Source organism: Hevea brasiliensis, chromosome 8 (genome assembly GCF_030052815.1).
Source record: "Hevea brasiliensis isolate MT/VB/25A 57/8 chromosome 8, ASM3005281v1, whole genome shotgun sequence".
NCBI classification, from domain to species: domain Eukaryota; kingdom Viridiplantae; phylum Streptophyta; class Magnoliopsida; order Malpighiales; family Euphorbiaceae; genus Hevea; species Hevea brasiliensis.
In genome coordinates, this window is record NC_079500.1 from 5,265,999 (window position 1) to 5,279,623 (window position 13,625).

Consider the following 13,625-nt stretch of genomic DNA (forward strand, 5'->3'; position numbering starts at 1 on the left):
GCCGTACACAACATTGTCCCAATCACTCGTCCTTCCACTTAAATGTCTATTTTTTTTTAATTATTTTAAATATGTGTCTATGAATTATTTTAATATATTTATGAAAAAATAAACAAGAAAGGACTGCAGGTAGGTGTGATTTTAAGTTGTCATTAATTGATTAAATAAAATGGATAATTCTATTAATTTTTCATTTAAATAATTTTTTTCTCTTATTTGTCAATATTTATAGCTTGATATGTCATATCTGGTATCTGTTATTGTCGCCATTTATTATTATTTTTATTTAAAATAAAATTATATAGCTTAATAATATGAGAGTCATTTTTATAACAGCTAAGTCTTTAATTTAAATTATCAATTATATTAAAAAATGTATTATTAATTAGTAATAACACATTATTTGAAAATATCAATATTGTATTACAAAAATAAATTTTATGTCATTATATAATAAAATATTATTTTATTTAATCTAATTTAATTCAATGATTAAATATATATTATTCATCTGATAGATATTCAAATTTTCATTCTTTTAATTTTCTTGATGCTAATAATAATAATAATAATAATAATAATAATAATAATAATAATAATAATCTTATTGAAAAAAAATTGATTAAAGGAATTGAATTGATAGACTTTCAAATAAGAGAGGGTAAGCATAAATAAAGTGAATTTTATTTTATTTTTTTTATTAAAATTTAAAATTGAAATTATATATAAAATAAATTTTATATATGATTTTAATATTACTTAATTAAAATACATTTATTATTTAAAAATTGTTTTAATATTTAGATGAATTGTTTTTTTTTTGTTACTTTTCCCTATTTATTATCACATCTATCACTGATATAAGAGTGTGAATATTTCTTTTGTGTATAGGAGAATTGGAAGAGTAAGAATTCAAATTTAACTCTGTCGAATGAGTGAGATACTTTCAATTTAGGGATGACGATAAGTAAAATACCCATGAAAATCACCATATTGAATCTAAATTCGACTAATATTTTTAAAATTTGAACTTATCTTAAATCCGATTAAAATTTATTATCAACTATCTAAATTCATTCTAAACCCAATTATTATTACTTAAAAAATATCCGAAAATATTTAATTTTATATATTTTAATTAATAATCTACATAAAAAATTATTTTTATTAATAATTTATATTTTAAAAATTTAATAATTTCATAAAATATTCAAACTCTATTAAGAATATAAAACTTATAAATATTATTATAAATATATATTCTATATTTAATTAAATATTTATATAAATGAGTTCGAGTAATAATACCCGATACCTAATATGTAAAATTTAAATCCGTTATAGATATTTTTTTAAATTTAAATTTATTTCAAATTTATTTATATATTACTTAAATTTATCTTATTAAAATTCAATCAAATTAAATACAATCAATCCATTGCCATTCCTAATTCAACTACTGAACCAAAATAAGCTACGATGAATTGGAAGAAATTAAAGGGGAATGGTGATATGGTTGGAGAGTCATATTGAAGTGATAAGTCCTTTGACGGTACTGGATTGGTGGATTGACCAAGTGAATTAAGAAATATGACCTTACAGGTTGAAGAGCCATGGAGACTTCAGAATTAATAGCAGACTTTTAATGAAGGATGATGACTTTATTGAATATTTCACACTTGTGTAATAAAGAGAGATGGGTCCATTTTGTTACTTCTTTTAGATTGAGTTTGAGCATTCACCTAATCTTAATTGCTATATTGTGCTACACCTGCCCACAACTGATATCAAATCAGAATTTATAAATTTAATTTGAGATTAAAATAAAAATTAAATTAATTAAATTCATATTAATTGAAATTAGATTTAATTAAATTAAAACTAGTCGGTTGAATTTTAATTTAAAATAATTTAAAAGTTTTATCTGATGTATTTAATTAAAATTAAATTGAATCGAAACTAAAATCAAAAGCATACTTTAATTTAATTCTAATTTTCTAATTTTGAGTTAGAATCACTTATTCTGAATCAATTTTTGTGTTGCAATTCATTTAGATTTTATTGCTTTTCAAGTAAATTTAAATTTATTATTTCAAGTTTTAATTTAATTACACTGTGATTCAAAAAGATTAATCTTTCATTCAACCATAAAAAGGGATACCAAGATATTTATATATAAAAAAAAGGCTTAATAGACAACACTTAAAAATGGATTTTTAACCATGTTGAATATGGGTACCCTAGCCAAGGGTGACATGCAACATCAAGTACACTTGGCTTGGAGTCCTCATGTGACGGGTATGGTTGGCAATTTAGGTTGATGGGTCGTGTTCGTGTCGTGTCAACACGCGACACGAATATGATTAAGGTCGATAGGAACACTACACAATTAATAAATCGTGTAAAAAATTTAAACACGAACACGACCTTTCTATTATACGGGTTACATAACACGACACGATTAATATTAAATTGTATTAGGTGTATTCAAACACGACACGACCCATTTAACACAAAATAACTCATTTAACATGGTTTGATATGACTTAACCCATTTAATATGCTATATAAGTGGGTTTATAGGTCATTGTGAGTCAAATGGGTTAGTGAGTCATGGGTCAACAAGTGACACGAATATTAAATCGTATCAAGTCGGGTTAACGGATTAACCCGTGACACGACATGATTATAATCGTGTCATAAATGGGTCGACACGAATTCGATACAAACACAAATAAACTTAAACTAAACCTTATATTTTCTTATTGTGTTTCCGGGTCGCGTCTAAAATTGCCACCCTAGTGAAGGGTCCATGCCTTGATGGACTCTGTGAAGCCTTTAAGATGGAAAATGCCCAATCCAAGTTAGGGCTTATAGATAGAACCATGAATGAGAATAGATAGGGAAGTCCACTCATCCAATGCAATTGACAACTTGATCTTCTCATAAAAGCAATAGGACATTCCCTCCACATTACCCTGCCAACCTTTTTGTAGGGTACAAAATTAAAATCTCTTCTCATATTCTTTGTACTTTGAAAAGAATTTAAATTTAGATATATTTCTTATGGTATAAGAGATCTTATCTATAGTGGAGGATTTGAGACTTATTAGACAAATGCCTTTCTCTAGTTGATCTATATCCTACCCAAAATTGGTCTATGCCATTTGCTTTATTATCATACATGGCCTAAAAATTGTACTCTAAATGCTTTGTTGCTTCATAGTTACCCATTTCAATGTTCAAATAGAATCATTACTCTTTATTTTGAATCGATTGATTTTAATTGAAATTCAAAATTGTAACCTTGATGAAGAGAAGGAAGAGGAGGAGACAATGGAGGACAGTGATGGGTTTGAGAATGTGGGGTCCAAGGGAAGGGAAGGAGGAATGGGAGAGGAGGAAAGTGAGGTAAAGGTAGGTGAAGACTGTGAGGAGGAAATGAATGGGGGAGAAAAGGTGTGGCCTGGGGTCCATGGGAAGTGGAGGATTGTAGGGTGGTGAACTAGCCAGTAGCTCAGTACTGGCAGCAAACATCTTTTCCTTTCCACGGATCTGTAAACACCGAAGCAAACATCCTGACACTAAAACTAGCTCTACATTTATGGGCTTTCAGATGAATGGACTATGTTTGGGTTGGATTTAAATTTTCATAGTTGCTTTAACTTCCAGAATTTGCTAAAGAGGATTTCAATCATTAAGAATTCTAAAAGTTCAATCAATTTTAATTTTATAACAAAGTAAATAATAATAATAATAATAATAATATAAAAAAAATTGATAAATCAATATATATTTTGCATGATCATAAAACAAGGGCTTTTGCATTTCTCCAAGGAAGAAGAGTACAGCACTACAAACTACAAACTACACACGTTGTAGAAGAAATTATTTAACTAATGCTAAAAAAACAAGTGTTAGCTCAAACTTGCACTAAATGCAGTCAATATCAGTGTTGAGATTCAACTAAAGATACTGTTATTAAACTCAAAAAAAAACAAGTGAATACAAAAATTAAACATGTTTTTCCCCCAAAAAATTCTTCTGGTGATGGTTGCTTTGGTGCCATCTTGTAGATCTACATAGGAATCATGATGAATTACTCCGAGCCGATTTTAATCCTTAAATTGATGCATAGTTTCCTTTTATATCATTTAAGAGGGTAGCAAACTTGGATGATGGTGATTACATCAAATGAATTATGCTGAACTTGCAGACACCTTCTTCCGGACAACCCTTTTTCTCCGGGCCTTTGGAGCTGATGATGCTTCTACATCAACAGAATCGACATTCCCTTGTTTGATGCCAAGAAGCCCTAGCCCAGAAACAAGGGTTTTCTTCGATATAAACCATTTTGAAGATGATGTTGTAGCGACATCCTCAGAAGGTCTGTTGTAAGCCTTCAAAAGGTTATCCAACTGAACCAGAGGATCAGCGTCTGCGCCAATCCAGGCCAGCCTTGACGTCTCTCCAACTTGCACATTCAAAATCCTGCATGGGATCCAGAGCAAAATGGTATTAAGGGCACAAACACCAATATTAACTATATATTAGCAGAGCAGAGAGTTTCAACCAAAAATTTAATCGATATCAGTCTTATAAGAGGTTTAGAAATCGATAGCTCTATCAGAAGTTGGAAGATCACCACGCATGCTGTAGATCATAATGTATAAAAATAGAGACTGAAGTCATCAAAGGATTTCATGACAAATAAAACTTGGGTTGGGTTCAGACATAGATGCATGAAATCCAGAGGAAACCAGGTTCTAAACAGCAGAAGAAAAGCAACTATAGTGAAAGGCCCACAATTTTTTTTTTTTCCCCCACAAAACAAAGAATTTCCTTTTGTCCTTCAGCAGGCTGTGGGAGTCGGAGTCCCGAGACCATAAAATCAAATAGGTAAGTTCAGAAATAAGTCAAATAACTTGAGGATGTTTTTGACCCCCAAAACCCTGATCACATCAAAGATCATCCAAGAAAAGCCATTCACGAAGCAAGTCAATTTTATCATGAAGTCCTACCATAAGATTATGTTTAGAATATAAAAAATTAAGCATATTTTTTAAGCAGGAGAAAAAAGGGAAAAAAAAAAAAAAACACCTTAAAGCTGTGTTGAAAAATAGTGCCACTCCAATAACATCAAAATGGTTGACCACTGCTCTATCAAATCCACATAATAGCTGGTATCTCAAGTTTGCATATAGTCCAAGGAAAGCACCATAGCCACGTGCATAGTTACTCATAGGTGGAACTGTCACAGACAATCTGCCAAACAAGAGAAAAGAATTCCCCAAGTTATAATCAGATTGATTTAACAAACAAGAGCCCTTTCTTCAGTCTCTCTCTATGGAAAACACACCAAGTAGAGAAAATTGAAATAAGACACAGTTTCTTTAAAACATTTCTTACCTATCTTTCTTTTTACTGGCCAAAAAATTTGACAATTGACCTTGAATTGCCCCTGCACTTAATCCAACCACACATAGCTCAGCAGCCTTATAGAAGAATGAGTGGACTCTCTTTTGCAAGTAAAACTCTCTAAGTGGATAACTCTTTTCAAATATATTGTTTGGAAGCTTCTGTAATGTATTTTGCAAATCAAACCGGAATGTGTTTCCATACGAGCGGCAAGGAGCAAGTGTCCAAACAACAATGGCATTGCAAGCTGTTGCTGTGAGCACATTTACAAGTGCCAGATCCCATTCCTGTTTTATCCTATGAAAGCAGTAAAACAACTAATTATCAGTTCAGTGACACAGGACACAAAATGAGATTGTATTTCCACTGTCATAAGAGAGAACAAATACCTATCCTTGCGATTTTTCACCTCCCACCAAACAGAGCAACCAATTGTAGCAGCCTGCTCTAAAAGAAGCCTATATAAAAAGGCAGGATCTGCTAGCATCCTGTGAAACAGAATTTCATGTCATCAGAAATCTGAAAATGTATTACTCCACTTGTGTCAATGGAACACCGATTGCACAGTCAAAAGAAACTTGCATTAGCCTATTAGGTTATCAAGGATAACATCCAAAAAAGATGCACCACACACATGGACTTTGGCTTAGAAGTTCACATACACCAGACAATGTCCCACATAAGAAAAGTTAGAATGAACAAACAGAAATAGACCCTATCAAATTTGTATGACATTTTTGTCCTATCAGGTGCTCACGTTAATGGATTTATGCTATATTTTAACCTGCAATACATAATTTCTAACAGATGCTGAACTCTAATGTATTTGATTAACTTACACTCAGGATATTACAGGGCCAAATTTCAGTCACACAGCAAATTTGCCATGTTTCAGGAAAACTTCCTCCCACAACTTCCTCTCTTCTTCTTTGTCATGAAGACCAAAATTTTGCCACCCAAATCATGGCTGAGTCAACCATCAATTTAGCAGCGCATCACCAACTGAGCCACCAATCATCTGCCTCAGATCAAAAGCAGAACAAAGCCTACAATTTCCATAATATCATTAATGGTTCTCTCAAAATCAATGTAACCTATCTTCCCTTCTCTCTCTCTCTCTCTCTCTCTCTCTCTCTCTCTCTCTCTCTAAATACAAATAGACACATCTCTACATCATTCAATCTTCAGCCTCAACAAATTTATGCATCAGCTTCCTTTGTTTCAAGCTGTGGTCAATGTCATTTGCAGGAAGAACCATGAACAAAAAAAGCCCCATCAATAACAGTTAACCATGTTATCTGGTTCTGATAGAAGTTTGTGTCTATCCTCTCAAACAAGATCTAGAACTTCTCAAGATATCTTCAGTGGCCCTCCAAAAGACTACCTTCCTTTTTCTCATATGAAGCAATCTGCCCCTAGACTTCCTTTGTGGAATCTTTGTCAAGGTTATTCTATCTTCCTTTGTAACTCGTGTTAGAGAGTGAGGAAGGAGGGAGGGAAGATAAAAATAAATAAATAAATAAATAGAAAAAAAAGGGGGAGGGGGAGGGCAAGAGACCACATGGCTACAATTTGGGTATAATAACAAGCTCAGAGGCAAATCGATAGAAAATTGCTAACAAAAGGTTTCAATTACAGAAACTTTGTTGGTTTAATACCTATTTACACAAATTTAAAACTCAAGTATCCCATTAAGAAATCATACATGTCCTACTCCTAAAAGAATGCAAATTTCATTTAGGAAAATATTGCTCTAGGACACGACCATGCTTCGTGCTCATCCAATGGGATAAGCATCTAACTATATTCATATTTACAATAGCCAAAGGGATTAGGAAGTCTACTTGCTAAAATTGAATTTGAAGTTATGATTTTATAAAAAATCTCAAACATGGCATGCTTACAAGAAATAATAAAATCCCAACATAGTGAAATTACCTTCCAATAAATGCCCTAGAAAATGCTTGAGGAAGTGCTCTGGAGATCATCCTAGTAGTGGTTGGTCTGGCATTTATTGCTAGTAATTTCACCATTTGAGCTGAGCTCACCAAACCCTGGAAGCATTGTTGCACTTAGACACAGTATTTACTCAAAGGATCCTTGGTACAAGGATAATAATAGCAATATTATAAGCATGATATTTCACCATCTCATAAGCTTGTCGGAATCCAGCAGGCAAATCCATCATTGTTTTCTGCCATTCATTCAAAACAGCATCTACAAATTTTCGATCAAAAAGCTGCCAACAGACAAGGACATAAATCAATACAGCATAAGAGCACATGCTGAGAGAGTATTATATTACAAAAAAGATGTGTGATAATAAGTTTTTTTGATCATAAATGAGAATTCCAACCTCTTCAAGAAATTTCCTTCTCCTGAATAGTCCACCCTCATCTCCCTCATCACCATCATCAAAGTCATCAAAATAATTGTCATCATCACCATCATCATCACCTCCATCACCACCACCATGATTGATTTTCTTCCCAATATCTCCACCACCTCCCCCAAGTGCAACCTGCAATTTAAAAAAAATTAAGACACTTTGCCAGAAACTCTTACATCTTGAAGAAGACCAAGGGAAAAATCTAGGTTAGTTATGAGTAATTCTAGTGAACTTGTTAAATAAAAGCAGGCGCTTCAAGTACCAACTGAGGTCAGAAAAGTCAGCGCTTAGGCAATATAAAATGGTGGAAGCAAGTGCTTTGCTCATCATTAAGTAAATTGTATGCTAAAAATAAAATGCATGCACCATAGCAGGCACATGCTGTATGTGTATTGGTCTTAATGGAATATAATAGCTTAATAGCATGAAGCAAGCCACGAAAAGGCATCAAACATAACTTCCTGATTATTGACTGATTATCATGGCTCTACTGAAACAATGTAGCAGAGAGTCCAGAGAAGTTTTTTTAACTTAAGCATTGATGTTTAGTCAGCTTAACAATTTGCTGGCACATATAGTTACAAAACCCCTTTGGAGATGGTATTACACCATATGTCCTATCACTTGCCCTATGCCAAAGAGTCGGCAGAGGTTGACAATGAATGTTAATAGTAATATTAACTTAAGTTCATTTGCTTCAAAGGAACATGTTTTGACATGTAAATATATGAATACATAGATAAATATGTTTGTGACTTTATGCTAAATTGAGTGTGTGATTCTAAGCACTGAAGAACAAAGCATATTACTTCATAAAAGCAACTCAGCAATTGCCTACTTTTAAAAAGTGAGAAGTTAACACGGAAAATTTTCTGATGATGAAGTTAATCCAATGATAGATTTGTAAAAATAAAAATGGGCAATCTCATGAGCCTCCCCTAAATGATCAAAATGCTCATACTTTCTCAGTCCTGAAGAAACACATACAGTGGACAACCCCAAATTATTTTGCTTAATTGAGTTCAAAGTTTTGTCCTTTGAACTTAGAATTACACCTGAAATGTTTAATTGGACCTTTCAATTAACAAAATATTGTCTGCAAAAAAATAAACAACTAACCTCAGGGCTAACTTTCGACTCCTTCTGCGACAAATCGAGTTTCCCTTTCTCCAAAGTAACCGCACCAAACGCACCATATTTCCCCTTCATAACCGGTCCAAACTCCCCCCTCGAACTCGACGCCGAGCCTAAATCCACCGGTGCAGCATCCGGCGCCAGAAAGCACCGCTCCAAAGCTGCAACGGAATCGCCACCGTCGATTAAAGAAGGAGACAAGCACCTAATGACAAGATTCCTCCGTAGCTTACAGTTCACCCGCTGGGCAGCCGGCAGCTGCTTCCGGGGGCACAATTGAGGAAGCGGAGGAAGACTAGGCTTTAACGGCAAGGTCTTGGCGGCGCTTGTAGTATTAGTGGGTATTTGAGCTGTGTGGAACACGAAGTGAGACATGGTTTAAAGAGGAAAGCTATTTTCTGTTTGGATACCGAGAAAAATGCAATCCTTTTTTTTTTCTTCCCTCTTGTTATTTTCTCGGATTATGCTTTATTTCATGGGAAATTGCCTCTCTCTCTAGAACTTCGGGGCATGTTTTAGAGAGAGAGTGAAGGAGGAAGAGAGGAGAAGGGGATGGGTGGGGTATTGATGGATGGATAGCCGACTACCATGGGACTAACCCAATCGGAAACGAGTTTGGTGAGTTAATTGGGCGGTTTTTGTGAGTCAACTCGGTCCGCATTGGACGTTTCGGCTGGTCAGCTTTTGCCATCCCCCCCGGCGTATCATTTTTAAGATTAAATAATATTTAATAATTAATTTACTAAATTTTTTAAAAAATATTATTGAAAAAATAAATTAAATTTGAATATGTTCAAATTTATTAAAAAATTATGAAGCATTAGTAAAATTTTATTAATATTATTTGTACGTAAAATTTATTAATAAATTACATATACCAATAATTTATAATATTTTATAAGACCCAAATTTTAAAAATGAACTATTTAATATTTTTAATTACAAAATAATTAATTATTTATGCAATTTTATTTAATAAATTAGAAATATAATAGTAAAAAATATAATAATTCAATAATTATAATATATGTATTAATTCAAAAAATACAATAAGTACACTTATTTTAAATGATTAACGTTAAAATGATTTTAAAAACCACATTTTTATCTTTAAAATCTTATTTGATAAATGTTAAAAAAATTTAAATTTAAAATTCTTTAAGCGGAAAGAAAAAAAAATCATATTTTTTAGTTTATTAATTATTTTTTATTAAAATGATTAATTAATTTTTCATATTATTTATAATATCATAAATTAATGTAAATTATTTTTAAAAGGTCAATAATTAAAATAAATAAAATTTTCTGAATATATTTAATCCCCAGAAAGGAAGTATAATATTTGTAGAAATATTATAATTTTAGAATTAATTTGATAAATTTTGAAACTCTAATTTAAATTATACAAATATAGAAAGTCATTTTCATCTTAAATAATAAAATTATTTTAAACAATCAATTTCAAAACTTTTTTGTTTTGAAAAAATTTATATAAATCTAATTATTATAAATTAAAAATACAAATATATTGATCTCACGTATTAAATATATATATATATATATATTGTGTTTTAAATATATGATAAATTGGATTTAGATAAAAATTTATCATTTTTCATAATTCATTTTTAGTTTTTTTATTAATTTAGGAATGAGAAGGAAAAGAAAATTAAGAATTTGCCTTAAGAATGAATAGGAAACACATATGCAAAACACAGTAAGCAATAACTTGATGAATGAGTTCATGTTCACAAGTTGGCTATTATAAACCCAACATCAAACCAAAAGCTGTACAAACTTTGCATTATTTTTCAATCATCCTTAGCTTAGCGAAGAAGAACAAGAAATAGAAAATCGTTCAAGAAAAGAAACTAGCAAACCCAGCAATGATCAAACCACCTTTTCAAACAGACACACAAGAAAGAGAAGAAAATTAAAGAATCTCATCCTGTCAACCCTAAAGCCATTCCGTATCCATCTTTCTCCTACAAGACACATAAATAAAAGCTCTCCATTTCCTTCTTCCTCAACACACAAAAACCCTGCAAACTAAAACCCTATTCTCCATTTCTACCTCTAACCATGTCCATGGGTCCCCATACAGTTAATGGCATCCGAAGAACGAGAACTTTTCATTACTTCTGGTGCCAAACTTGCAGACGAACCTTAAGGTTCACCTCAATAAACCCACATGAAAACTTCTGTCCTTATTGCTTTGATGTGCTGAATCATGAGCTTGACATATCAAGGCCTAGGCATGTCCATGACCTGACCGAACCCTATCAGGGTTCTCGGTTGTTGGACTCGTTAGCACTAATGCTTCATCCTTCAATAAGGCGGAGATATCCTGAATTTAATAGAAGAATTCGTTGGGAATCTGAAGGTGCCAATGCACCTTGGATTACCCTTCAGTTTCTTGATCCTCCTCTCTCACAAAGACTACCCATGACTGCACCACCACATACGGTGGTTCCCGGCGATTTTGAGGTTGGAAGAAATGATAATTTTGATGATGCAGCTGCCGTGTTTGCTCAGGATATGGCTGATATTGACAGACCAGGGCCGCCTCCTGCGCCAGATTCAGCTATTGAGATACTGCCAATAGTGATGATAACACAGGAGCATTTGATAAAGGACACGCATTGTCCTGTGTGTAAGGATGAATTTGAGGTTGGTGCGGAGGTGAGGGAGCTTCCCTGCAAGCATTTATACCATTCTGATTGCATTATTCCATGGTTGAACATGCACAATTCCTGCCCAGTTTGCCGGAGCGCTGTGCATGATGGTTTTGAGGATCATCTCCAGCAAGAAAATGGTCAGTCTTTTGGCCTTGAAGACGTAGTAAATAGCATGAATTGGCTGAGGAATCAGTTCCTTTCTCTATGGCCTGTACGTGCATTTTCAGATTGGACCCAGAGATATCTTGATTTCTTGGATGACAGGGTTTCATCTTCTAGGGGAGGTCAGTTTGGAATTTCCTCATCCTATTTTCTTCTTTTCTTTGTTTTTTTAATTTGTACTTACAAAAAACTTTGTGCAATGGTTGAAATTCTATGCCTTCTTTAGATTCCCTTACTAGACTTTGAAGGAGAAAGAAATACTTAATTTCTTCTCCTGTCAATTATTTTTCCATACCAATTATAAATGCAATATGAAAAATAAAGTAGAAATCAAATAAAGGCCGTGAGGTTTCCAGTTCGGGTCCCAGTCATAGCCAAGTATATCCCAAAAAAAGCCCAAGTTGTCTGGAAGACCTGTTTTGGGTCAGGTTACTTGCCTTGACTCCAGGGTATCTTAATATTGATTGGCTAGTGAGTGTCTTTGTTATGTTATTCACTAGCAGGGTTGTATTTCTTGTAACTAGAGGTATTTTTCTTCTGTGTGAAAATTTGCTTGTGAAATCAGCTGACTGCAATCCCAAAAGAAAAAGGCCAAGTGATCTTTATAATGAATTTGAAGTGCTAATGGATCAAACTTTGGTTCCGATCTTTTCCTGCAGCTAGTTCCCGGTGGCGTTCTTTGTTTTTTTTATGACTCGGCATCTCAATCATTCTTCAAGCTGGAAGCTTTACATTTTAGCCTTATAATTGAATCATTTCTTAGCTAGGCAGGTATATCTAATTTATTCTAAAATTTTCAAGAGTGCAAAGCTGAAAAGATATTGAAGCTTAACAGGTATGCTTTCCATTTACTTCTCTTGTGTGATTGATGTCCTTAAAATGCATTAGCTTTAAGACATAATCCAACTGTTATTTGTCACTTAGCAGGTGCTAAAATGACTAAATTGAAAAGGAAAAGAAAATGACCAGTATTGGTTTCTGCAGCTTTCAGGATTCACTTCTCTGGAATGTACATATATAGATGAAACATGATAATAATTAATAAACATTGGGGTTGTGAAGAAAATGTATACTGATCCTCAACTAGTCCATGAAAATTTAGTAATTTCTTGAGAACTTGGTACTTTGGAGTCAGTCCTACACAAGACAAATTTAGTTCAATACTAGCATAGAACAAAACGAGAAGATTGTTCCTCCACAATCTATTGTCTCAAGTCTACCAAACCTGAAACCCCATTGCGACCACCTGAGCTAAGCCTAAATGGTCTCAAATGTTACGTAACAATATTTTCATTCTGCAATTATTTTTTACAGAGCTCTTCAGGGAGAAGGAAGCATTGAACTTGAACTGTTCCAGAAGACTTCTGCATGGAGAAGGAAGCATTGTACTATTAGAGTCTTGATATAATGAAGGCTACTACAGATTTCAGAAATGCATTCTGATTTGGAGAAGATGATTTGATTTATATTTAAATACAATTCTGCAGACATTGTAATAATCCAAGAATTATAAATTCTATGTTATACAATCCATACAATCCAATATTTGATTAGAGGAATACTAAATAAAAAGCCATCTGGCTCTTTCTTTTCATCTATAACTTTTCCAGTAGTATTCAAACCTTAAATTTGCAGCAGCAATTTTTCTTTTTCATTCTTTTTTAATTTACAAAAAATAAGTTGACCAGATTAAATTAAAGAGTTGCAGTTAGCATGAAAGAGCAATTACTAGAACCGAGAGCAAGACTTCATAAAATTGATTTGAAGAGGGAGAGATAGAAGAAAGGGTGAAGATGCATGTTGAGCTTCTCTCGTCCAAACTTGAGTTTTTCTGAAGAGTGCGT

The 13,625-nt window shown here is 32.9% G+C and overlaps 2 protein-coding genes across 2 annotated transcripts; one reads left to right on the top strand and one right to left on the bottom strand.

The window, feature by feature from the left end:
* Positions 1 to 3,808: 3,808 nt before the first annotated feature.
* Positions 3,809 to 9,506, bottom strand: LOC110662383 (protein RETICULATA-RELATED 1, chloroplastic). The gene is made up of 8 exons (XM_021821344.2): positions 8,927 to 9,506; positions 7,775 to 7,939; positions 7,565 to 7,657; positions 7,357 to 7,472; positions 5,808 to 5,906; positions 5,410 to 5,715; positions 5,101 to 5,265; positions 3,809 to 4,491 (listed from the first exon to the last, which is right to left on the bottom strand). The coding sequence occupies exons 1-8, from the start codon at positions 9,314 to 9,316 to the stop codon at positions 4,200 to 4,202; spliced, it is 1,626 nt and encodes a 541-aa protein (XP_021677036.2). The 5' UTR covers positions 9,317 to 9,506; the 3' UTR covers positions 3,809 to 4,199.
* Positions 9,507 to 9,529: 23 nt separating this feature from the next.
* Positions 9,530 to 13,434, top strand: LOC110662395 (probable E3 ubiquitin-protein ligase RHC1A). Its single transcript, XM_058150604.1, has 3 exons — positions 9,530 to 9,559; positions 10,949 to 11,903; positions 12,441 to 13,434. Exons 1-3 carry the CDS (start codon positions 9,530 to 9,532, stop codon positions 12,473 to 12,475), a joined length of 1,020 nt encoding a protein of 339 aa, XP_058006587.1. The 3' UTR covers positions 12,476 to 13,434.
* Positions 13,435 to 13,625: the final 191 nt, after the last annotated feature.